The following is a 26,242-nucleotide window of genomic DNA, read 5'->3' as shown; positions in this document are numbered from 1 at the left end:
GTTTGAACTAAAACGAAAGCCTACTTAGTTTTATTTTCTAATTATTACTTATTTAAGCTTCATTCGATAATATATAAAGATGACGGACTGGTTGCATTGTAATAAATGTTACATAAAAGTACAACCAGACATTAAGATGTTTCTAGTAGAATGTGCTCATATATTTTGTGAAAAGTGCATAAAAAGAGTTGGTAAGTTGTTAAATTATTATTGTCCCATTTAATTTATACGTAATGTCGTTGTTATTCAGGTGATGAAAAATGCCTCATATGTCAAAAATCCAATAGTTTTATACTTATTGATAAAGATATGAATGCATCTGTTCAACCCTTCTTCATACCCGTTGATGTTCAAATTAAAAAAATATTGGAGGTAATTTTTCTAATTTATATATTTATATACAATACAGACTATTCACCAAGATGTCGGATTGAATTTGACTAACATTGTTTAATATATTTTCAATATAATATTGAAGATTCGTTCTAGTAAATAATTTTATATTTTTATTTGAGTATTTTGTTCTAATATGAACAAGTTATAACGCAAATTATATACAAAAACATTTAAGTCTAAATTACGTTATAAAAAGCAAAAATATACACGAAAAAAAGTTTTTAATCAGATTTTTTTTAAATACGTTATTAATTAACCTCCAAATTTCAATTTAAAATTTACGTTTAAACATTGAATCTAATATAAATATTATATAAGTAATAGTAAGGCGTCGATTTTTCTGTTGAATTCCCTAGTAAAAATATTATTTTGTATCTATATTTGTCACAGTCTAAATATGCTTTTTCAAATTTTTATTAATCAAAGTCCCTGTATTGGAAAGTTTGGACACGAGCTAAAACGCCCCCTCCAAGAAGAAAATGGCGTCCGCGCTTGCGCGCGGCATTCGTTTCTCCTATAATGTGATCTGGCGAATGTAAACAAAACAGACGAGACTTGCATTTGTTTGGGATTTCATTATTTACGTCTATACATGTTATTTCCCTCATAAAACTTTAATAATTTGATTATACATCACAATAATCAATAACATTGTTCGATCATTTTAACAGACCACACTATTTCGCGAGCTTTTATTATTAGAGCCGTCATGAATTTCTTATAGTCCAGGAGCAATCGGCGTATGAGTACCGAAAACGATTCCACCTTAATTTTTTTACACGATCCTCTTCAAATTACCTTACTGATGATACAATGTTGCCATTGGGCAAATAATTGCAAGAAATAGTTATTCATTATATTCTTTAGTGAAATACAAATAAAAATATCTCAAGTTAATATTTATAGAGATATGAATGCCGAGAAATATTAGACCTATGAAAAATATATTTTTTTTTTTCGACTCTTCATACAATAGTTGATAATATTCCTAATAGAGATTTAAAAAAATTTCAGTCTTCACACCTATTTTTTAATTGTTAATTTCGGCGCTAATAAGAATACGTTCCTCACCTTTAAGTATCGCCGCCTCTCTCTAACGCATGCGCTGCATTGGCCTTTCTATGTGCCGAATCATTATTTATCATTTATCTTAAAAACTATCAACTTTATCAAAGTTGTTAGAGAGAACAATTAAATTGTTCACAACTTGTTTTCAACAAATTTTTTTCTGGAATCAATTTCAACAAAGTTATAAGAATATTAAAAATTTTATCTAGTTGAAGAGGATCGCATAAAGGTACTAATGCGCCGATTGCTCCTGGACTATTAGCTCGAGGACAATCAATCGCTTAAACCACATCTCGTGTCTGTTAATTTCACAAAAGCTCCCTCTATACTTATTTAACTGTTACTTCGTAGCAGATATCTTTTTGCAGTTTCCTATAATACGAAACAATAATTTTATTCGGTTTGGAGCTTTACATATAGATGGCGCAACTGAAAACATTTTAATATTTATAGTATTAGTGATGATTAGACGGTTCTTTAAATGTATATAATGTGAATAAATATGAAATTATTTACGTGAAACCAAAATATTTTGCTTCAAATTCTTTCCGATATGTACAGATTGAATTTTTTTAATTTTGTGAATTTATATTACCACGATGGAAACAACTAAGAAAAGGAAATGGGTTATAGCAGTTATGTTTGCAGGTTTACAATTTTCAAATGATGCACAAGCAACGTTTGAATCAAGCACAAACTGAAAAATATCAATACGCTAAAGGACAATTATTTTCCTGTTATAATAAATTAAAAGGAATCATGAGTGAGAATAAAATGATGAGGAATATGTTACTGGTAATTTCTCATCACGATATTATTAATCATCACATTTTCCAATCGTTTTTTTTTTAAATTATTTTTCCTAAATTTGAGGTTAGGTTTCGGTAATTTCAAATATAATCACTCATTTTACTTTGTCAAAATTCTGTTCTCTCTAAATTGAGGTTAGGTTCGATTCTAACTCTTTTAGAACAACAATAGAAGTTGTCATTCAAACGCAGGCGCTTTTATGACTAGTACGCCATCTGTTACTAACGATGGCATGTCAACATTTACACCTATCGTTCCTAATACTAAACAAATACCTGGATATGCCCAAAGATTACAGACGTTTGATATCAGAAGAAATCCCGATCAACAAGTGAGTCAAATAATTGTTTTTAATGTTGTTTTGGTGTTATAATGAGTTTTTTTGCTACTGTTTTTAAATTGTTCTTATTTTTTAAGTATTCAACTTTCAAAAACTGTCGTGGAAATACATTGAACGATTGGTTTTCGAATTTTCGTCACTATTTTCGAAAATATTTTATTGGTTATTATTGATTTTTACAATTTTTCATTTCTTCAAACGTTTTTGGTGTTAAATTGAATTTAATGACGTTGTTTTTATTTTTTATTCACGCGCACAAAACATTTCGAAAGAAATTTTCATAAAATTAAATCTGGAAAACTCATTTCGTTCATTTTTATACAATTTTGTCACAATCAATTTTATAATTTTCCAACCCACCCTGTATATTATGATTGTTAGTTTTAACCAACACTTCCATCTTGTCGTAAATAAAAAAAAATTCTCTCGCATTTAGATTAATGATGGATATGAAAAAAAAAACACCTTGAAACATCGTATAACCTCAAATATGACCGAATTTAACTATTAAATATTACGCGTTTCAACGTTTGCATCAGTTTTTTATTTCTACCCTTTTATGGACGTTTTTCGTTATGTCAATGCCGCCTAACAGAATAGATACCGTAAATTCACCATAAAACGAAATTAAAAAAAAAACTACCCGAGTTGTTTTATTCAATTCAACATTCGTAATGAACCCTTAAATCCCTCGTAATCTATTTATTCTGGAAGGTATAAAAACAAAAAGCCCGTTATAATTGATTCAGAATGAAACACGTGTATAAATTGGATTTTATTATGGATTAGTAGCTTTGATACTAAATTTCGCTTTTATATATTTTTGCTTTCATTCGAAAAGCACCTATTGAAAAAAAAAGAGAGAAATCTAATTTAAAACACAATAATACCACCTCTACAGTTATTTAAATATGGGACGACGTTGTTTATATTTATACGAAAGTATGCAACCGGGTATACAACATGTCGTACACAAATTCAGACATCGAATGTTTAAAATAATTAATAAGTGATAAGTTTTCAATTGTGAAATATCTTTTCTCGTTTTCCCGATCTCATTTTTCATCTCGTCTAGTTTTTCTAGATGCGAAGAATCGTATTATAGTGATCATTTTAAATTCGTTTTGTTTGAATTAAGATGGTATCGGTGTTTTCGTGCTTGGATTGCAGGAAACAAAATACGTGACGCTTTTTTAATGGTTTCCTTAAGATTCACTAAGGTGTTAGAACGTTGTCGGCGTTGCCAAATGTATATAAAAATATATGTATGTATAAAATAAAACGATTTAAAAAAAATAATCGTTGGTCAAATGGTCAAAATTTTTCCGTGAAGATCAATGTAATTTTATGCATTCATTTAATATTAGTTGATTGACATTATATTTACTTGTTGTATTCAATATTTTTTCTACGGTTGTTTCGTTGTTTTTTGACGTTATTTGAGGCTCTAATTAGGCAAATTCGAGAGATAACAACAAATATTGTGTGTCGTCGAAATGCATGTTTAAAAATTTGGGTTTTAGCTTACGAGGGTGAGAGAAAATGTGTTTCATTTTTCTTTTATACCAATTCGAGGTGTATTCTAACAAAACACAGATATAACAAATTTTGGAATTATTAATCACAATTTATACAGTTTACGTGGGCGAGAAAAAATGTATTTTGTAGAAATTTGTCTTTCCTTCTCTTATAATTGCAATTCAATATACGTTCTTCTGAAATTTTATAGAAATGACGATAACTAAATATATTGAAAAAATTTATACTAAAAAATGCCAATTATAACTTACGAGGGTGAGTTTTTTCAAACATTTTTACATATATTCGCGAATAGTGTACGAGGGTGTGAAAATAAGTGGTTTTAAGAAAATTTTTTCACATTTTTTTCTCGTATTTCCAAGAAAAATCAATATCTGATTGTATTAATACAATTTACACAGAAAAATTTCGTATCTTCTCTACGAGGGAGATAGAAAATGTATTTTTCACATTTTTTCATTCTATTGATACATATCTATATATATTTTGATAATATTTTTACGAAATGCCAATAATCAAATGAATTAATATACTTTTCACAAGAAATATCGCGTATAACCTACGATGGGGGGGGGGCGAGAAAATGTGTTTTTATACGATTTTTTAATTTTTTCTCTTTCTGTGAATGCAATTTAAGATTCTTTTTAATGAAATTCGTAAAAAAATACCAATCGCTCAATGTATCAACATGATTTATATAAAAACTTCGTTTCTAATTTACGAGGGTGACGGAAAATGTATTTTTTATAACATTCTCCCACCTTTTATACTCCTACGAATAAAATTCGAGATGTTTTTAGTGAAATTTCCCAAAAATACTAGGAACTAAATGTTTTAACACAATTTGTACAAAAATTTTTGCATCTAGTTTACCAGGGTGGCAGCATATATATTTTTTAGAACATTTTTTCATCTTTTATCTTCGTATGATTGAAATTTAATAAGTTTTTTAGTGAAATTCCTAAAAAAATACCAGCAACTAAACGTTTTTTAACGCAATTTATATCAAAATTTTCGCTGCTAATTTACGAGGGGGACAGCAAATATTTGTTTAGAAGATTTCAACACTTTTTCATGTTGTGTTACATGAATTTTAAAGAAATTTCTAATAACGTCAATAACTAAATTTATTAACATTATTTATGCAAAAAAATTTCATATCTAGCTTACGAGGGCGACATGAAATGTATTTTTTATGACATTATCCCACCTTTTATTCTCGTACGAATAAAATTTGAGATGTTTTTAGTGAAATTTCCCAAAAATACTGGGAACTAAATGTTTTAACACAATTTGTAGGAAAATTTTTGCATCTAGTTTACGAGGGCGGCACCATATGTACTTTTAGAAATTTTTTCACATTTTATCCTCGTAAGATTGAAATTTAAGAAGTTTTTTGGTAAGATTTCTCAAAAATACCAGCAACTAAAAGTTTGAACGCCATTTAAATCAAAATTTTCGCTGTCGGGGGACAGCAAATATTTGTTTAGAAGATTTCAATACTTTTTCATGTTGTGTTGGATGAATTTCAAAGAAATTTCTAATAACGTCAATAACTAAATTTATTAATATTATTTTTGCAAAAAAAATTTCACATCTAGCTTACGAGGGTGACATGAAATGTATTTTTTATGACATTATCCCACCTTTTATTCTCGTACGAATAAAATTTGAGATGTTTTTAGTGAAATTTCCCAAAAATACCAGCCTCTGAATGTATTCACATAATTTATACAAAATTTTTTGCATCTAGTTTACGAGGGCGGCACCATATGTATTTTTAGAACATTTTTTCACATTTTCTCCTCGTAAGATTGAAATTTAAGAAGTTTTTTGGTAAGATTTCTCAAAAATACCAGCAACTCAAAGTTTCTTAACGCAATTTATATAAAAATTTTCGCTGCTAATTTACGAGGGGGACGGAAAATGTACTTTTTAGAAAATTTACCCTTCCAGTGACCGCAATTCAAGCCGTGGATCAATAAAAACACAAAAATATATTAATACAAATATTACTAACAAATTTCTTTTTTAACTTACGAGGGCGAACGAAAAAGTCGTACAATTTTTTGACCTTTCATCTTCCTGTTTCTTCATTTAAAATTAACAATAAGATTGAGTTTGTTCATAAAAGAAATTTGTTCGTATAACTTTCAGAATATTAATAGAAATATTCGTCCGAATGTAAATTTGATATCGGAAAATGCTGCCGCTATGAACGATGACGTCATATCGCAAGATTACGGAATCGATGTTTCGTTACAACTCCAAACACCGATTCTCGATAAAAATAAAAAAATTCACGGTTATCCCCGCATATATCACGGAAGGGGTGGTTCGAGAGGTATGCCGATACCGCACAATCAACCGGTAAGTACAAAATAATCAAATTTTATCGATATTTAATTGGTGTTATTAATAAAAGTGCTCCAGGCGGCCCCCAGGGGGTCTGGTTTAAATAAATTTTTCTTTTTCAACGATCAATTTAACGGATTAACTTCCACCTCTCCCACGAGGGAGAAAATTGATCATTTATTCATCGGCGTTTTTCAGTTTTTCTTCGATTTTCCCCCAATGTGTGTCGCGTTATTTCAAATTCGGGTCAGTGAAAATTTTATTAGATTATTTTCTATACATTTCGTTTTATATCATTTTTTCCGCGAATTATTCGAAAATATTCAATGAATATGGTAGAATGGACGCGTTAAATTCTCGATTTTTCGTTAGGTGAAGGCGTCTCTCGAAAATCTAGCGACAATTTATAGCTTTACGGGTGATCAACGCGCGTTATGCGTGAAAAAAATCGACGAAAATTATCAAATCATGGGTTAAAAATAAATATGGCGGCGGAAAAGCATTTTTTTGAGCGTTTTGGCGACATTTTAACGTGTCAATAAACAAAATTGTAGATTTTGTGGTGGATTTAACGAGTTTTCGCGTGTCCTTTTCGCAGCCCAGATCTATGTCCAACTGATTTCTTTTTATGGTTTTTTTTTTTTCAAAAGTAGAGTACCGAAATAGTACCTCTTACAGAAAGTTCTAAGGGGCAGGTTTTAGGAACTCTAACAGCGATGTTTTTTCAATACAATTTCGAAAATTCACAAATTTATGTATTTCTTTTAGTAGATTGAAAATTTTCCGTTCAAAATTGTATAAAATAATCGTATATTAATTTATTTCAATTTTGGAAAATTCGGGTCCTTCCTCAGACCCGCCCCTTCACGTTATATCACCCTTAAAAATGGAATTTTCATTTTCTTATTAATCGCTACCTTTTAAGGGTGATATTTTAAAAATTCTTCGTTATTCATCGCCTTTTTTATATCTTCCTACCAACTACATTAAAAAATTGTTGGTTGAAAACACTTACACACCATTCACTATTACTTAACAACTAATTTATTCAAATTAACTAGTTACTTCAGTTGTCACTGTTTTTCTATACCATAATCACATTCTGGAATATCGTATTTCCGGGAAATCTCTAGTTTGCCGTAAATAAAACCCCGGCGCGTTCACCAAACTTTAGTTTCGACAACATTTTAGAACAGGACCGGCTTCATGCTCTACATCAGTAAACGAAATGTATCACTTGTTAATTTTTTAAACGCGATTGTTTATCATGCATAAAACCCTGAAGGAAACTCTTTTAAAGTATTCAATTTAGGCGCGTTACTCCATATAATCCATTTTGATATTAAGAAACAACTTTTCTAACTATAGTCAGTTTTCAGCACGATTCCGTAACTAAGGAAACAACCCTCGTATAATTTTATATTCGTTTCAATATTCATGCGATAAATTACTCCGTATTCCTCCTATTGAATGAATCAAAATTTATTTTCGAAGACATTTTTCTATCATAGAACAAGATTAGATCGAAGCGATAACATTCCGTATTAAGGAAAACGGTTTTCCAATGACAAAATTCCAATATTGAAGTATCTATGTCCTTTCCGTGAATATGCAATAAAAATTTTTATGTTCAAACATAAGAAATTATCTTTGAATTGCCAGTTGTAAAATCAGGATTGGATATTCCGGTTGAAAAATAGTTTGTAACACAATTTTCGGTCCACCCAACCGTGTAGGGGGGCCCAAAATATGACAATTTACCTCTATACCAAGTTGCTTTCTAAGTGGCGTTGAAAATTTCGAATTTTTTTGGTTTAAAAATGCCCAATTTGGTTCACGATATGGAGTACCTCAAGTAATGGTTTTAGAAAGTTAATTGGGGGTTAATTAGGGATGATTTAATCTCTAAATATCGCAGGTTTTCCATTTCTTAGTTGATTTGAAAACTTTTATTCATAATTTTTCATAAAACTTGTATCTAATAATAGTAATTCCTATATCGGGGCCAAATTAGTCTCAAGATGAAAAATTTCCCATTTCTCTATGTTAGTTTTACGAAAAAGTTTGAAAATCACCACCAAATAACTCCCAGAATGGGTTAATCGCCTTTTATATACCATTACTTTTCATATTGAAGGGTTCGAAATTGTTATTCGTAAAAAAGTTCCCAGTGGTCGACCAAATGTGGTGACAACAATCCAAAAAGTGCAAGATGGGTGCTCAAAATCGTACAAAAACAACCTCGTTTCCATCGAATGTTTACTGAGAACCGGTTCCAAAGAAGACAATCAATTTTTCGCACCCTATTCGCCAGATTTAAGCCCCTCGGATCATTTTGTCTTCCCAGACTTGCAAAAATGGTCGAAGATTTCCCAACAATCAACAGTTAATGATTTGGACATCGCTGGGAAAAGTATTTGGAGCTGGAAGGAGAGTTTTCGTGTGTCGGATACTTTTGGAACCGTCCTCGTATATACAAACGAAGTCTAATTTGAAAATCAAATTGTATTTCGTCGCCTCGTTGCAACGGTTTTCCAAAAAAGAAACACTTTGTTGCTCAAAGTTAGAATTATACTCTTAGCGAAAATATGAGCAGCGGGAAGTCGTAGATTTTATAACCTGGGGAATGAATAATAGTCGACTCGTCCGACACGAACAAGCAACAACCGACGACAACCGAAACTATTAAAACAAACACAGAGTAGTACAAAAAAAAAAAAACATCGTACGTTCGTTTCACTACATTTGCATGTGTGGATTTCGTTTTTTCCTTTTGGTTACCGAGTCGAAACGAAAACGGATGTTTTCTTTGTTAAGATTTAAAAACCGTCAAAAAAATTGACGTTTCGACTTATTTCGATCATTTATTTCTATATTTTAAAAGTCAATTTTTATCGGAAAAAAGACGATGACAAATCAATTTTACAAAATTTTCGCCCCTTCTATCGCCATGCGTTTTTTCCATTGATCCAACCAGTGCTGGAAGTCTTCTTTGGTGAGGGTCTTCAGGAGCTCTACTTTATCGCTTCCATAAACTCAAATCAAAGCAGATCTTTTTCTATCTTTTCAAGGAAATCTGACCAGACCCGTTGGCGCAAAAAACTTTTGGTCGGGAGTACCAGCTTCGCATAGACTTTTGTCACGTGTAATTCCTCGTCTAATTTTTTTATAACCGTTTCTTTATCGGCGGATGCTTTGCACGCTCAATTTGGTTGATTTTTGTCACTGTTTCCGGAGTTGAAGCAGTCACAGGGCGACTTGGGTGGTGGTCATCTTCAGTACCTTCACTAAAACCCTTACGCCATTCAAAAACACGTTCACGACATAGAGAATTGTCCCCTTAGCCTTAGCCACCACCAGATTCGATCACCTCTTTGATTTCGCGTAGCTAGTAACGGGATTTACTACGGATTCAGGTTATTGAAGCTAATTAGTGTTCGTTGGACACAAAACCGGGGGTTGTTGGCCTCTTAGAAGCTTCACCTGGACCTTCGTGATGGAAACTCTGGGTAGAGACCGGTTGGAAGTCGAGGTAACCTTACGATCAGGAGCCTTGACCATTTTTTTACCTCAGCACTACTGATGTTGCGGGGTTTAAGCCAAAAACACGAATTAAACCCTCGATATCGATATTTTAGGGGTAGTAGGTGCCGTGATTCCAATTTGTTCAAAGTCCTCGGGAAGAAAAGGACGATTTTTCTATTCCATACTAAAAATAGTCCTTTAAATCTTATATACTTGGTTGAAATTTATGAAAACGTTCTCATTTCGTTCGAGATTTTCGAATTCTTACTATTCCCACGCCCCTTGTATGTTTATAATTATTTACGTAAGTATCTAAACGTGTCGTTTGGTATGTTACGGAAGTGTATCGCTTTCAAAGACTTGAAAAATGCTAATGAGGGTTAGTAACGGCCAACAATAACACTTATTCTTATTACGCGACGTAACTATTGAAATTTAAATGTTTTTGCATATAGATCGAACAAAAAAAATTAAAACGGAATTTGAGATATCCTTATATAGAAAAAAAAAACGAATCGTTATTCGTTAGTTTCGCTATAAATTTTTGAACGGAACCATAATATTTGACATTTGACATTTGACAACCAATTAATATGGCGATCCATCGATACTTCAGACAAAAAACGAGTCAACTGTCTTTACTTCGATGATCCTTTGCGATTTCAAGTTTTGTGATCTTTTGTGTGTGATTTTTCCAACAAACACTTGTCGAAAATTGGAAATAATAAAGTGGCCGTGGACACCTCGACCGGATTCATCACATTCCCCACAAATTTCTGTTTAATCACAGAGTCAAAAAAGGAGCTTATTCAGAATTTTCTTCCGGGACAGTTGGTTTCCTTCAAAGCAGTCAACTATCCCACGGAAATGTTAAACTCACTGGAATGGCCTGAATCACCACCTACTGAGTGTTGGTGTTAGTTCCAGATATTCCAACTTGGATTGTGCAAAGGAACAAGACTGGCTGTGGAAAAAATGATGAATACCGTAATCAAAAATCTTAAAGGGAAAATACCAAGGAGTGGATGTCTTGATCTCGATGATTCCAACGGACTTACCATTCGATTTTGAACGTTTACAATTTCCGGTACGTCTGGAGTTTGCGATCACCAGAAATAAATCGCAAGGCCAGTCGTTTGGTTTTTCCCGTTTCGAGTATAAATAATTATAATAAAATAATATTTTTATTTGTTTTAAATAAAAAAAGAATTCCTTTTATATATTTGAAGTTTTTTTGAAAAAATCGACTATTTCTTAATTTTTTTTAATTTTTTTGTAATCTTATCGAGTTTCATTGATACTTCGTCGTCTTGTGTGGAACTAGATCCCTTATTTTCTATTGTTTGCATCGTAATTTTTTCTCGAATGTGTGTCAATTCGACGAGACCTCAACTATTTCCGATCTAACTTTAATTGTTAAACAAAAAATAGTTAAAAATTAAAAATTCACTTTCAATTTTCTGAAAACCTCGCGTGGAAATTTAAATAGTCAAAAGGTCGTTAATAAAACGTGCAAAAAGTGCGAAAACATAAATACACAATCGATTGCCGGCGCTGGCAACGGTTCTGTCATCGAGCACAGACCGGACGGGCAATATGGGATTATTTATGGTCCAATCAATCATTAACGATGCTAGATTAGCGAATATATTTTTGGTGAAAAAGGTCGATAATTCAAATACGAAACACGGGATAGAAATCGATCCAAATTAACCGACGATAGAAAAAAATATTCAAAAATGTGTCAATTTTTGTAAAAAAAACTCTTCCCTGTACAGCCGAAGTTTACCAGTTCGGCGAAGCTACTTTTTCATGGTCAAAAGTGAAAGTTTGTTGAAACGGAATCAACGTTTTTTCAAAATATTGACACTTACGAAAGTAAGTTTCGAAAAAACCTCGACAAAATGGCTGAGTCTAGAAAATATAAGATCCATGATTATTTGTATCTTGATAGTCCTGTCCTGTACATTCCCTCTTCATTTCGAAAAAAAAATTATAGAAAGTTAGTAAGAAATATGATGTTGTGGAAGTTTCCGAAATAACATTTTTATTTGCCTTGTATTTTCCTTGAAACATTGTGTGTAAATGTACTATTATTTTTTTTTTTTTCGAAAAATACACGAAACCTTAAAAGGACATTTATATTCAAATGGATAGATATATATGTAAACTGTATAAATTCAACATTCTAAAAACGAGATAAACCACAAGTTTGAGAAAGAATGACAACAACAACAAAAAAGTTATTGGAATAGTATATTTCGCAACTAAAATCGGACACGTCATGCGGATTGATACAAGTCGTCCTATTTTCCGTACACGTCCCATGTATTAGGTTAGGAAGTAGATTCAAGATCATCGAATTAAGTGTCAAAAAATGTCAATTGTCACTCGTCAGTCATAAATCAGATAGATAATCAGTCTATAACGTCAAAATTTTGGGGTTACTTTCCCTACAAATAGCAAAAGCAAACACCAAGTTGCCAAATCTATTCGATAGAATGTATCAGCATTAAAAAATGGATTATAGGAAAATATTCCCATTCGAAATGTCAAACAGCCGCTTCGCATAACCTATTAATAACAAAAACTTATCGGAATGGTTATTTCAATCGATAGTTTTCGTATTAAACTCCGAGAGAAAGAGAGATAGAGAGCGGGAAAAAGATGGAAGCAATTAAGAAGGTTATTTATTGGTTTGTTATAGTTTTCATCGTAAATTTCGACATTACGTTCCGTTAAAGAAAAGAAACTATTTTAATTAAACTTCTAAAATGCAATCTCTACTGTAAATTCTATTCAACGCTTTCACGAATAGTTCTGACTTTTCGATATTTTATCGCCAAAAGGTAAAAGTCGTCGTATCGAAACATTGAGCAACAGAACTTTAGCTAAAAGACCTTCCGTCACCCCGAGGTTAATACACAAATCAATACGTCAACTAGTTTTGTTCATTACGAAAAGTTCCTTAGTTATTTTATCATTTAACGACGGGATCCTGACAGGATATCGTTCCTCCTTTCTCTCCTCTTAATTCTACGATAGATTTCAGTATATGCCGAAGAGGGTCCGTCTGATTTGACGTAGCTAGCACCGGACCCAACTGCAACCGCAGTTCAACGACTTTTCGGGGTTTTGGTCTCTTATCAGGGGTGGAGGTCGAAGTAACCTTAGGATAAGCCTTACGCCTTAGTTTTCCTTCTTTATTTTTGCCATATAAGCTTCGACATTGGAAAAAATCGACGCTTGTTTGCTCAGAGCCCTCGGGGGGACGAGAAGTCTCTGGAATTTCCTCGTACAATCTTTTGCTCTGGATATCTTCCGCATTTCCACGTAGACGCTCCCGCTGGCTCCTCTAAGCAACGTCAAGATCCAGCGTTTCTTTAGGGGGTGCCATACACCAAAATATTGATGAATTGTTTACTGTCTGTTACGTGGATTTATTGGAAGACTCTGGAAGATGTGCACCAGCAACTTTTGTGAAGATTCGTCAAGTTAAAACGGAGTTTTCTCAAAGAACATCGGATTTTGGTCAAGTGGGGCACTATCTGAAGGCCTATAAGCTCAACGGCTGCACGTCTACGAACTATGAACTCTAAAGCAGAGCTTGTTAGCCAACCGATAGAGGAGGATTTAGTAATGATTTAATGACGGTGAAAAATAAACGAGGAACATCAGGACTAAATATATTTTTGGTTGAAAGGATTTGAATAATTACACGAATAGTTTCAACAAACAAAAACATGTTTATGTTAAACATAGGGCGCACATTCATCAGTTGATGATAAACCCCAAAACAATATTATTCAAACATGAATAATGGACGCGTACATTCAAATAACTGCCGTACCAGGAGGCGTTACATGCACAAAACGGTTTAATGTGTGTTTATGTGAAATTTTTTTTTAAATAATTGTTTGTTTACATTACACAATAATCTAATGGTTAATGTTTTATGACGGGAGAGAACAATGAACAATTTTGAATCGATAATATCGTTATAATTAGGAAATAAATGCGTTGTACGAGAGTTGCGAGGGAAGTTTTCGACGTTTACTTTGAGTTTTTATTTATTTGAAAGACTTTATCCCCTAATTATCAACGATTTAATTCCCCAATATTGATATCTCAATAAAGTGAATACGGTTCTGTGTATATATCTCGACGAATCCCTCGGTTGCCAATTATTTAAACCATAAAAAAACTTGCTGCATCATTAACTGCTTATGCGTTTGAATCGAAATCTAAATAAATATTCATTCGCAAGTATTTTGTGGTAAATATGGATTTTTATTAATTTGAAATAAAAAATTAAAATAAGTATATTTAGTGTAGGAAGCCTTAAAGATACTGCAATTCTCGTATAATTGGCAACGTTGCGTGTTAAGTAAGCAGTCGCGACTCATGCAATGATATCGCGATGACGTAAGGAGTGATGGTACCGGTCTAGTACAGGGTCGGCTTAGAACAATTATACATTTGGATTTTTTAATTTTTTTTCTGTTTTTTCACACTAACATTACGTACTATTATACAAAAAACAATATGGTAATTTCGTGTGTAAAATAGATCGTCTATTTATGATAATTAACTTTATAAAATTATACGTTTAGGGAAAAAGTGAAGTAATATTAGAAAATTGTTATTCGTGACGCGATATCAGATCGAGATTATCCTGTAGTGTATAAAAAATCGGCAAAATATACACGGTGTAGTATCAATAGATTGAAATTTTAATTTAATTCGAAAGCAGCTATCGATTTTAATGGACAGAAATCATAAATGGTTTAAAAACGATTGTTGTTGGTTTATAATGGGTAGTTTGTCACAGTAAGGCGATAATTACATTAGAATTTATAAGGTAGACATCGGTAGGTAACCTTGGACGTTATTAGTAGGTTACATTATCGAAATTGTTGGTAATAAAGAATACATAAGTATTATTTTACCTTGAAGTTTTTTCGTATTGGAAACTAGAAAGTGTGAGATATCACTAAATGCTATAAACAAAATCCGACAACGTCATTTTCCTTTATACAGGGTGGGCCATAGAGGCGTACGATTTTACAAACTCCCTCGCGTTTGAACGCGTTATAAGAGGGAGTTGCGCGGGTGGTGGGGATGAGTAGCTCGGTTCTCGGAAATTTTTACAAAAATGTCGATTCGTTTGACTCTTAATCAGAAGAAACATAAGTCACAATTCAAGAAAAGACACGAAAGTTGGCGTTCTTCAAAGAACCTTGGAAAATACTGCTTTGGGGTTGAAGCAAAATCGATTTGGAATGTCTCTCTTCTAACTTTTTTTCATCCATTTTAATCGTATGGTGCTAAATCGGGCGAATAAAGTGGATGTATATAAATATTTATCGCTAATTCATTTTGCAATCTTTCTTTTTATAAAATTTGGAACTTGGATCTCCTATACGCCTGCTACAAATGATTAAACGACGCGCCTCGTATAATTTATAAACGTTTTCACTCGTATTTAAATGAAACTAATCTTTTAGTACCCATCTTATACTTATATTGGTCGCGTTAAGCTGATGAGACCCTACGGCAGCTAAAACACGTACGATAATTGGAAAGAGGTTTAGAAAAAAAAAAACTAATAAATGTCAAAGTGGTGTTTTATTTTTCGCAAAATTATAAAATGTGTCAGTATGTCAAATATATATTTTTCAGCATTTGAATAGTGGTGGTGGTGGTGGTGGTATGCTTTATAAACGGTCTGAAGACGTGACAGCCTCTCAACATTTAGCCCACAATCGACGTCTCAATATGGTTGGCGTTCATCGCGACCATATGCAGCAGCCCAACACCGCCAATTCGATGAGGGAACTTCACGGTAAAAGGACCTAAGACAGAAATTATTTTGAAATATTTTTCATTTAAGTGTTAAAAATCGTATTTTCGTTTATATAATTGGACGATTAGAAGGATTCGAATACGTTTTATTACAAGGTGCGATCGATAAATAGTCGTGAAACGACAAAATAATCGTTTTATTATTTATTATAGAACGTCCGAGATAATATAGATTCGATCAAATATTTGTCCCAATATCCTGTAAATGTGTATATGGATATTAATTACAATCTAACAAATATTGGAAGTTGGAGTATATTATAGTTTTGTCCAATTTATACATTGCCGATTGTTATTACGTTTACCGAACGGAAATTCCGGATACAATGTGTATAGTCGAACTTCAATTTTACGAAATTAAATTACACGGGGGGTAGAGTCTCTCCTATAGCGGTATCTATCGGTTTTTATGTTATCGTCGATGTTTCCCGCAATTAACTCTGTTTTTCATCTTATTACGTACGAGTTAATTTCAAATCTTTTTTCATAGAAGATTCCAGTTAAAAATTGGCTTGGTTTCGATACTTATTCGATCTTTAATCGAAATATAAAGATCGAAATAGATTGAAAAGTCAATTTTTACCTGTTTAAACAAACGATTCCTTAAGAATTACATCGATTTTTGACAAAATATGATGGTTTTCTCGCGGAATTTGCCATATGTTCATAATACACTGTTTTTTTTTGTTTCTTAAGAAAAGACACGGTTTTTTACACAAAATTTTCACATAATATATCGTTTTTCATACACATTTTTCTTTAAAAAATACATTCAAATGATCAAATTTACTGTTTTTTCATTCTGTACACTATTTTTTCTTACATAATTTACTGTTTTTGTCAGAAAATCTTGTTTTCTTTCCTCAAGTCGATGTTTTTACGTAAAACAGTGTTTTTTCATTCTGTACACTGTTTTTTCTTACATAATTCACTGTTTTCTTTCCTCAAGTCGATTTTTTTTATATAAAACAGTGTTTTTTCATTCTGTACACTGTTTTTTCTTACATAATTCACTGTTTTCTTTCCTCAAGTCGATTTTTTTTATATAAAACAGTGTTTTTTCATTCTGTACACTGTTTTTTCTTACATAATTCACTGTTTTCTTTCCTCAAGTCGATTTTTTTTATATAAAACAGTGTTTTTTCATTCTGTACACTGTTTTTTCTTACATAATTCACTGTTTTCTTTCCTCAAGTCGATTTTTTTTATATAAAACAGTGTTTTTTCATTCTGTACACTGTTTTTTCTTACATAATTCACTGTTTTCTCTCCTCAAGTCGATTTTTTTTATATAAAACAGTGTTTTTTCATTCTGTACACTGTTTTTTCTTACATAATTCACTGTTTTCTTTCCTCAAGTCAATTTTTTTATATAAAACAGTGTTTTTTCATTCTGTACACTGTTTTTTCTTACATAATTCACTGTTTTCTTTCCTCAAGTCGATTTTTTTTATATAAAACAGTGTTTTTTCATTCTGTACACTGTTTTTTCTTACATAATTCACTGTTTTCTTTCCTCAAGTCGATTTTTTTTATATAAAACAGTGTTTTTTCATTCTGTACACTGTTTTTTCTTACATAATTCACTGTTTTCTTTCCTCAAGTCGATTTTTTTTATATAAAACAGTGTTTTTTCATTCTGTACACTGTTTTTTCTTACATAATTCACTGTTTTCTCTCCTCAAGTCGATTTTTTTTATATAAAACAGTGTTTTTTCATTCTGTACACTGTTTTTTCTTACATAATTCACTGTTTTCTTTCCTCAAGTAGATGTTTTTACGTAAAACAGTGTTTTTTCATTCTGTACACTGTTTTTTCTTACATAATTCACTGTTTTCTTTCCTCAAGTCGATTTTTTTTATATAAAACAGTGTTTTTTCATTCTGTACACTGTTTTTTCTTACATAATTCACTGTTTTCTTTCCTCAAGTCGATGTTTTTACGTAAAACAGTGTTTTTTCATTCTGTACACTGTTTTTTCTTACATAATTCACTGTTTTCTTTCCTCAAGTCGATGTTTTTACGTAAAACAGTGTTTTTTCATTCTGTACACAGTTTTTTTTTTTCATATAATACACCTTTTTCATGACAAAACACTGTTTTTTGTGTAATACGCCGTACTTCCATACAATACACTGTTTTTTTTAACGGTACACTGTTATTTTCGCAAAAGAACTCGACTTTTTCACATAAAACACTATTTTTCAACAAGACTGATTGTTTTTTCTCATAAATTACCCAGTTTTTCTACAAAATACACTGATTTTCTTACATAACCCTATTTTTTACATAAAGTACACTGTTTTTTCTCACACGAGACACCATATTTTCACTTATTACACTAATTTTTCACATAATACACTATTTTTCTTAAGGAAAAACCGAATTTTTTACACAAAACGGTACTTATCTAAATATCAGATCAAGTTTTTATACGTAATACTTGAGTTTCTAACATAATATACCGTTTTTTATATTCCAAATTGAACTTTTAATACTAATCGTATCATTAAACAAAAATATCTCGTCGCTTTGATCAAAAATTCAATAAATATTCAATTTTTTGTATTTGTTCCAGTAAGAATTCCAAATGGGACATCCTTTATAAAATATCACCTTCGATTCAAATCCTTCTAATAAACAAAACGAATTGTTAATAAAAGCACATATTCAACGTTGTTTCCCAATAAATTTGCAAGTTCATAAAGAATTATCGATCTTTCAATTATTATTATTATTATTTTTTTTTATTCGTTGTGTCTTGGGAATTGTTTCGTAATAATGGATGGAATTATCGATTATATTAATAATGGAACTCGTTCCACTTATTGAATTTCGTTCGTTTCATTGCCGTCGAAGACTAATGGAAATATTTACTCGGTTCCTTCGAGGTGGATTCATTAAAGTGTCCGACAAGATCATTAAAAAAATATTATTTAACCATTAGGTTTCTATATTTCGGTCGGATATTCCATCAAATGGGAAATACTATTCATATTTTTCAAAAGAATATTGAATTGCATTAATTTTTCTGTCTCGCAATTGACTTTTTTAAAAAAATTCATCTTCTGTTCATTCATTCATCTTAATTTTCGATTTAACCCTTGTATAAATGATAAATAACTCATTATACAGTGAAAAGAATAGTTTTTTTTTTTGAAAAATATTTTACCCTGTATTATTTTTTTACATACCCGTTTTTTAAATTTCAATTTTGTGTATTTATTTTCCTTAAAGGAAATTTTTCGGCAACCCTCGTATGGTAAAAAACCCATTAACTGAATTGAACTGTTTTTGAAGAAAATACAATTTCAAAATAGAAAAACGATCAAATGTATAAATTTTTTCATGAGATCATTTTTCTAATTTCAAATCTACCCTCGTATAAAATATATATAAAAAACCTTGTTGATTTTTCTCATCGAGAATCTTTTCCGGCGACCCCCGTATGATAAATTTTTCATCAATTTTGAATTATATCGTAAAATAAATCAGTTTTTGGAAAAAATACAATTTCAAAATAGAAAAATTCCAAACCTACCCTCGTATAATGTATAAAAAAAACTTTTGTTGAATATTTTTCATCGGGAATCTTTTCCGGTGACCCTCGTATGATAGAAATTTCATCAATTTTGAGTTATACCGTAAAAATTCAATTTTTGGAAAAAATATAATTTTAAAGTAGAAAAATTCCAAACCTACCCTCGTATAATGTATAAAAAAAACTTTTGTTGAATATTTTTCATCGGGAATCTTTTCCGGTGACCCTCGTATGATAGAAATTTCATCAATTTTGAGTTATACCGTAAAAATTCAATTTTTGGAAAAAATATAATTTTAAAGTAGAAAAATTCCAAACCTACCCTCGTATAATGTATAAAAAAAACTTTTGTTGAATATTTTTCATCGGGAATCTTTTCCGGTGACCCTCGTATGATAGAAATTTCATCAATTTTGAGTTATACCGTAAAAATTCAATTTTTGGAAAAAATATAATTTTAAAGTAGAAAAATTCCAAACCTACCCTCGTATAAGATATAAAAAAAACTTTTGTTGAATATTTTTCATCGGGAATCTTTTCCGGTGACCCTCGTATGATAGAAATTTCATCAATTTTGAGTTATACCGTAAAAATTCAATTTTTGGAAAAAATACAATTTCAAAATTGAAAAACTCCAAACCTACCCTCGTATAAGATATAAAAAAAACTTTTGTTGAATTTTTTTCATCGAGAATCTTTTCCGGCGACCCTCGTATGATGAAAATTTCATCAATTGTGAATTATACCGTAAAATAAATCAATTTTTGGAAAAAATATAACAATCGAACGTTGTTTTTAATGACATAGATATTTACGATATATAAAATGAACTTTTCACAATCATTATTTTCCATCAACGAATCAACTGTACAAAATATTCATATTCAGCTTTATATCGGTAGCAGATCACAAATTTCTATCATCAGCTATCGGCCCTATACAAACACAATATGTCTGTATGCATATATATCAAAATATAAAACTTTTGTTCATCGAACTTTGAACTTTAATTGAAATTCCGTATATTTTAAATACTGACAGGGTATTTATTCGCAAAAAAAATATATACGGACATATCGAATATCAAAATAAACTTTTGTTTTAAACAAAAATCAGTACGACGTAAATTTATATTCGAGTTTTTTTTTTCGCCCATTCAAAGACAACATTTTCTATTTTCGAATTAACCCCGTATATAAATTTCCAAATCAAATCAACAGACGTTGCATGATTTACTCATTTAACAACATTTTACAGATTTTTAATAAGATCAACGTATTTAAAAGTTTTTCTATTGAGAGATAGATGGCGGTAACTGTATTAAAAATTATTAACGCCACTATATATGTTCACTAACTTCAAAAAAAAAAAACGAAAATGGAATAAATGTAAATCCGGCAAGATATTTGATGAATCTACGTATACCAATACGTGCTTTTACGATGAACTTATTTCTAAAATAAATCTTATAAATTCAATTATCGACAAACATTTGACGGATTGTTAAAAACTATTGACATTATTAGGGTTAGTACAATATTTATTTACATTGATAATAACTGAAATATAGTTCAAATGTCCCCCGGCTATCTCGTCATTTCTCTTTCCTCTAGTTCTTCATTTAATTTCCAAATATTATAATAGCGAAACGTGTGTGCCGTTTAGTCTCTGGGCCAGAGTTCAATTTACACAAAATGTATCATATCATAATTAAAACACATATAACTGTCCCGATATTTAAATAAATTACCTTTCTAAAGACTAGTAGCTGTCACCAGTGTTGCCACATTTATGTTTCCAATAAATAAAATATAATTATTGTGATTAAAAAGTTGTTTTTTGATTGGTTTTATTTAGAATTTTGGATTTGGATTTTGGAAACTTTTGAGTGGAATTTTTCGGGAAAATATACCATCTTTTAATATATAACCTCAAAATTTTGACGCGAGTTTTTAATATTTTACCCTCTACAGATTGAGGTTAGAAATTCAAATTTTTTTCTTGAAATTCCTCCACAAAAAACTGTCAATTTTCAATACATAACCTCAAATTTTTACGACGTCATTTTGCTTAAAATTTTTGACGCGAGTTTTTAATATTTTACCCTCTACAGATTGAGGTTAGAAATTCAAATTTTTTTCTTGAAATTCCTTCACAAAAAACTGTCAATTTTCAATACATAACCTCAAATTTTTACGACGTCATTTTGCTTAAAATTTTTGACGCGAGTTTTTAATATTTTACCCTCTACAGATTGAGGTTAGAAATTCAAATTTTTTTCTTGAAATTCCTCCACAAAAAACTGTCAATTTTCAATACATAACCTCAAATTTTTACGACGTCATTTTGCTTAAAATTTTTGACGCGAGTTTTTAATATTTTACCCTCTACAGATTGAGGTTAGAAATTCAAATTTTTTTCTTGAAATTCCTCCACAAAAAACTGTCAATTTTCAATACATAACCTCAAATTTTTACGACGTCATTTTGCTTAAAATTTTTGACGCGAGTTTTTAATATTTTACCCTCTACAGATTGAGGTTAGAAATTCAAATTTTTTTCTTGAAATTCCTTCACAAAAAACTGTCAATTTTCAATACATAACCTCAAAATTTTTGTGTAACAGCCAATCTCAACTTATTATTTCGTATAAACTTGTTTCTGATTAGCGATTTGAATGAATTTTAAAAATTAGATCATCAATTGGCTCAGTAACTATATTTTTATAATCAAATTTATTTTATTTTTAACCAAAGTTTCTAAAGAATAGAATTTCAAATTTATTGTTTCAATATATAATCTCAAATTTGCTTCCGGATTGATAGGCCCAGTAACTAAATCCGTTATTACCGATTTTTAATATTTCAAAATCAATTTTTGGAATTTTTATTTCGAAATTCGAATTCGTCTAATAGGGAATCGAAAAAACCCAATCGGTTAATACATAACCTTAAAATATTGACTTATCATGTTACGTAAATTGTTTAATTTCAATATTTTCTCGAAAACGATTAAAATATTTTTCGGATTGGCCCCGCGACTATATTTGTTAATATTTATTTTTGTTAACGTTTTTCAGTTGATCAATTTTGGCACTTGAACGTTTATTTACAGAGCCCGTGAACGTGTGCAGGCTTTTTATTGAATTTCAGTCTTTTTTTTATTAGCTTTTAATATTCCGAAATGTAGGACACGCATTTTATGATCAAATATTACAAATTCCTCTTTTTTTATATATATATATATATATATATATATATATATATATATATATATATATATATATAAAACGATTCCATTTTTGACGTACAACAAAATTATTACCAATATTACTTCGAGAACAAAAAGAGCATCGACACGTAAAATTAAATCAACAAAAAAGTTTTTTTTCTTTCATCATCGCTCTTTTTGTTAAATTCTATTCTCGACTCGCGTGTAAGTGAAATAAGTTTCGTAGAATTAGTAGAAACACGGCGTCTGATTGAGATAGCGTCTACCGAAGGGACATTCGACTTCCGTTCATCCTATCGTATAAAAATATCTGATAAGGGAACGGAGATAAGGTACAAAAGGGTTGAAAATAATTTATTTGTACGCTGGTATAGTGGAAATAAAGGTTAGAGGTAATATCGTTTTACCAGGGACTAACTATATTTAAGGAAACCACTTCAATTTCCGTTAGTTCAAAACTAATTGAATTTTTATAGACAGATATCGATCGCCTTGAAACCTTGACCTTTTTTAACAATCGACTACCAATCCTTTCTATCCTGAGCTTGGTTCCTCAAACTCCAAACCCTAAGCTGAATCAGATCCGCCTCAACTAGCAAAAGCATCGTCCTCCAGGAATTCCATATATGTTTCTACGCGGGTATCGATCAGGAAGCATCCTCTTCACCTGTTCCACGCCACCAGATCTGGCTCGCCGTACATCTGTCCCAGGTTAGCAGTCCTCCATCGTTTTCGCAAACAGGGTCAAAAATCTTTCTTCCCAGCAGTTCAAAATCGGATCACTAGTCGTTTCAGTCCATGTCTCGGATGGAGAAACATCTGTATCTTCAGTTATCAAGTTATTTGAACTAATGGCGCACACAGGGAATCGATGTTTTGGTTCTCCCAGAGGATCTAAGCGGTTTCCTGTTCACTGATTTTGAGTCCTCCCGCTCCAGCTGCTCGTTGTAACTCCCCAATCGCAAATTTTTCTCTATAAAGGTGTGAATTCAGAAATTTGACGTGCTTATCGATTCGTTTTTGATATGAATGAATTGAGAAAACGTGTGTCCAAGTGACTGTTTCCATTTTTCAGGTTCACACTGTATAGTACTTTATACAGGGGTGAATTTATAGTGAAAATTTGATATCGTTTCATTTTTTTTTTTTTGAAATAAACGAGGTTTTCCTCAAATATAGTTAGCAGAGGCGGAGCTAGCTTAAAAAAAATGTTAGTAGATGATAGCCACTTACTGTAGATGAAGACAAAACATTAGTAGACAACAGACAGAAGCCACGCCACGTCACTCATCAGACCGAGGTAGATAAAGTAGAAAAAAAACATAATAATAAAAACTGGTAGACACTAGATGTGATTTACAGCACTATAGCACTAAAAAAAATTACAGCAGCGCTACACTAAATTAAAAAAAAAAAAAAAAAGGTTGTAAGTATCACAAATGGCGGTAGAACGAACGCAACTCGGTTTTTCCATTTTGTAAATGAATTAAATCGACCTCTAACTACATTTTTTTATCAAGAATTTTGTTTACAGCTACATTTTTTCAACTAGATTTATTATAAAATTTATTTCATGATATTTTTCAATTATACCCAACTTACGACTATTAAATATTGGCAAATTGAAAGTTTAGGGACTCAAAGTACAACTGCGAATAAAAAATTTGATGTCGAAGCATAAATTTCTGCTTGGAAAATGCTTGTTGTGTAGTCCAGTCCGTCATTTGCGGCTTAGTATTGAAGCTAAGCTATTTCGTTGCCTGTCCCAAGTTTGGTCGTTATTTAGAGACGGTTTTTCTTTGGCGATCCCGTCTCTGAACATTCTAGTACCACGCGGATATGTTGGAGATCGAGAATCACTTCTAGTACAGCTGTTGGACACGATTTCTTGGCACCGGTTGCACGTACGTAAGCCAGTCTGTACCTTCGAGAGATTGTCCACCCTGCGGAGTTCCAGCAGTTTGTTCCAGAAAAGTTTTTACGTATTGAAAAATGTAAAATATTGATTCGTACGTTGTTATATTATTAACCAGACGCGTTTTAAAACCACTCGAAATTCCAAACGTATCCTTGATACATAAATACACGTACACCTTTTTGAAAAAAAAAAAAAAAAACTCGATTATGACGCGATATCTCGATGCAACCATTTATTTTGTCTTCGAGATATTTTACTTGTATTAAATCGGATTCTTGGCAAGAGCACAATTAGTTATTTCATGAAACCGAAACACGTCAGATAATTAGTTCATTCTAAAATAAAACCGTGCAACGAATTTTCGGTAATGAAATTTTGAATTATTAGAAAAATCGAAAAACGTTTCGGCCCATTGTCCACTTAGAAATCGTCACAAACATTCCACTTCCAAATCATGGAATATTAAGGGTTTTTTGCGCGATTTGGGGTGAATTGGTAAGGCTCGGATAACAGAGCTGCCATAGTGGCCTCAACGGCCGAAAAGGTGCTGCAAGATCCAGCTCGTTTGAGTAGGAACGGCGAACTCACCGATGGACCTAGAACCCATCATTGGTGTAGCTTCAACGGTCCAAAAAATATAGTAAATAGGCACGAAATCCGATTAGTAACTGGATACTGTCGTTTAAGAAGCCCTTTCCACACCAAGGGCATCACGGACGATCCTTTGGTGCATGTCCTTGCCCGCCCACAATGTACTCGATTAGAAAGAGCTACAACATTAGACAACCACGTCCAAATAAATGTTAGATAACCTAGCTAATCTCAAACAACTTTATTCAGAGCTCTGGTTCATTATTTAGAGTAGATAGAAACGATAAATGAAGCAGGTATTTGGGTACAAGGATAATAAAGTCAATTCTGTCATCGCATGTAACGTTTTTTTTGTTGGCGTGACCACTGGAAACGGAAAATTGGTTCTATATGATGGTACAGAGCAAACGGCGTTGATTATTTCCAACTGAATCACCAGAAAGTACTGAAAAATCCTCTATATTTCTAGTTCATTATATAGGACAAATCAATCTTCCAAAATTATGCTGCCATCGTTAATAGAAATGACGTTATTTTGTAAAAATTAATTGGAGTTGGAGTAACTGTCTCACTAAACATTCTCACCCTATATTTGACCTTCGGATTTCCATTTAATCCATTTAGCGGAAAAAATATTGATACTAATCTCGGAATATTTAATTTTCATCGACCCGGTATAAAAAATTTGCTACCAGATAGCACCGTTTCGTAGACAACTATCATTATATCATTAATTAAAATTATTAAGTTCCCAAAATATTTTTTTTCAATTAAAATTATATACGTCGTAGAAAAAATATATAATACAATACGTTTTATTACATTTTATTCCTTTTCAGTGATATTAATATTTTATTCAATGTTTAGTACACACTTAACATTGTGCGCTTCAAGCATCGTAATAAAATCATTTTTAATAAACTAGTTTGTGAAGTTGGCAGTTATTCAAAAAGCTGTCAAAAGGTTCTATTAGTTTTCGTCTGTCTTCGCTCATTATGTTTGTCTTGCCCATTTTTAAAATCGGTCGTCGATCATAAACGCGCGTACAAATTATTTCCGAAAG

At 31.5% G+C, this 26,242-nt stretch overlaps 2 protein-coding genes across 9 annotated transcripts in view; one reads left to right on the top strand and one right to left on the bottom strand.

The window, feature by feature from the left end:
• The first annotated feature begins 47 nt into the window (after positions 1-47).
• Positions 48-25,399, top strand: LOC130893051 (uncharacterized). The gene is made up of 7 exons (XM_057798818.1): positions 48-191; positions 251-372; positions 2,113-2,259; positions 2,435-2,605; positions 6,311-6,523; positions 24,457-24,574; positions 25,089-25,399. The coding sequence occupies exons 1-7, from the start codon at positions 80-82 to the stop codon at positions 25,397-25,399; spliced, it is 1,194 nt and encodes a 397-aa protein (XP_057654801.1). The 5' UTR covers positions 48-79.
• LOC130893243 (CUGBP Elav-like family member 2) overlaps positions 15,643-26,242 on the bottom strand; it is a 208,061-nt gene continuing 197,461 nt past the window's right edge. For all 8 annotated transcript variants that reach the window (XR_009059173.1, XR_009059174.1, XR_009059175.1 and 5 more), the window contains one exon: positions 15,643-15,888. The gene's annotated coding sequence lies outside the window, so the exon portion shown is untranslated. The remainder of the gene's footprint in view (positions 15,889-26,242) is intronic.

This window comes from Diorhabda carinulata, chromosome 4 (assembly GCF_026250575.1).
Source record: "Diorhabda carinulata isolate Delta chromosome 4, icDioCari1.1, whole genome shotgun sequence".
Classification (NCBI taxonomy): domain Eukaryota; kingdom Metazoa; phylum Arthropoda; class Insecta; order Coleoptera; family Chrysomelidae; genus Diorhabda; species Diorhabda carinulata.
Note: the sequence above shows the minus strand (reverse complement) of the source record. Positions and strands in the feature narration are given on the sequence as shown.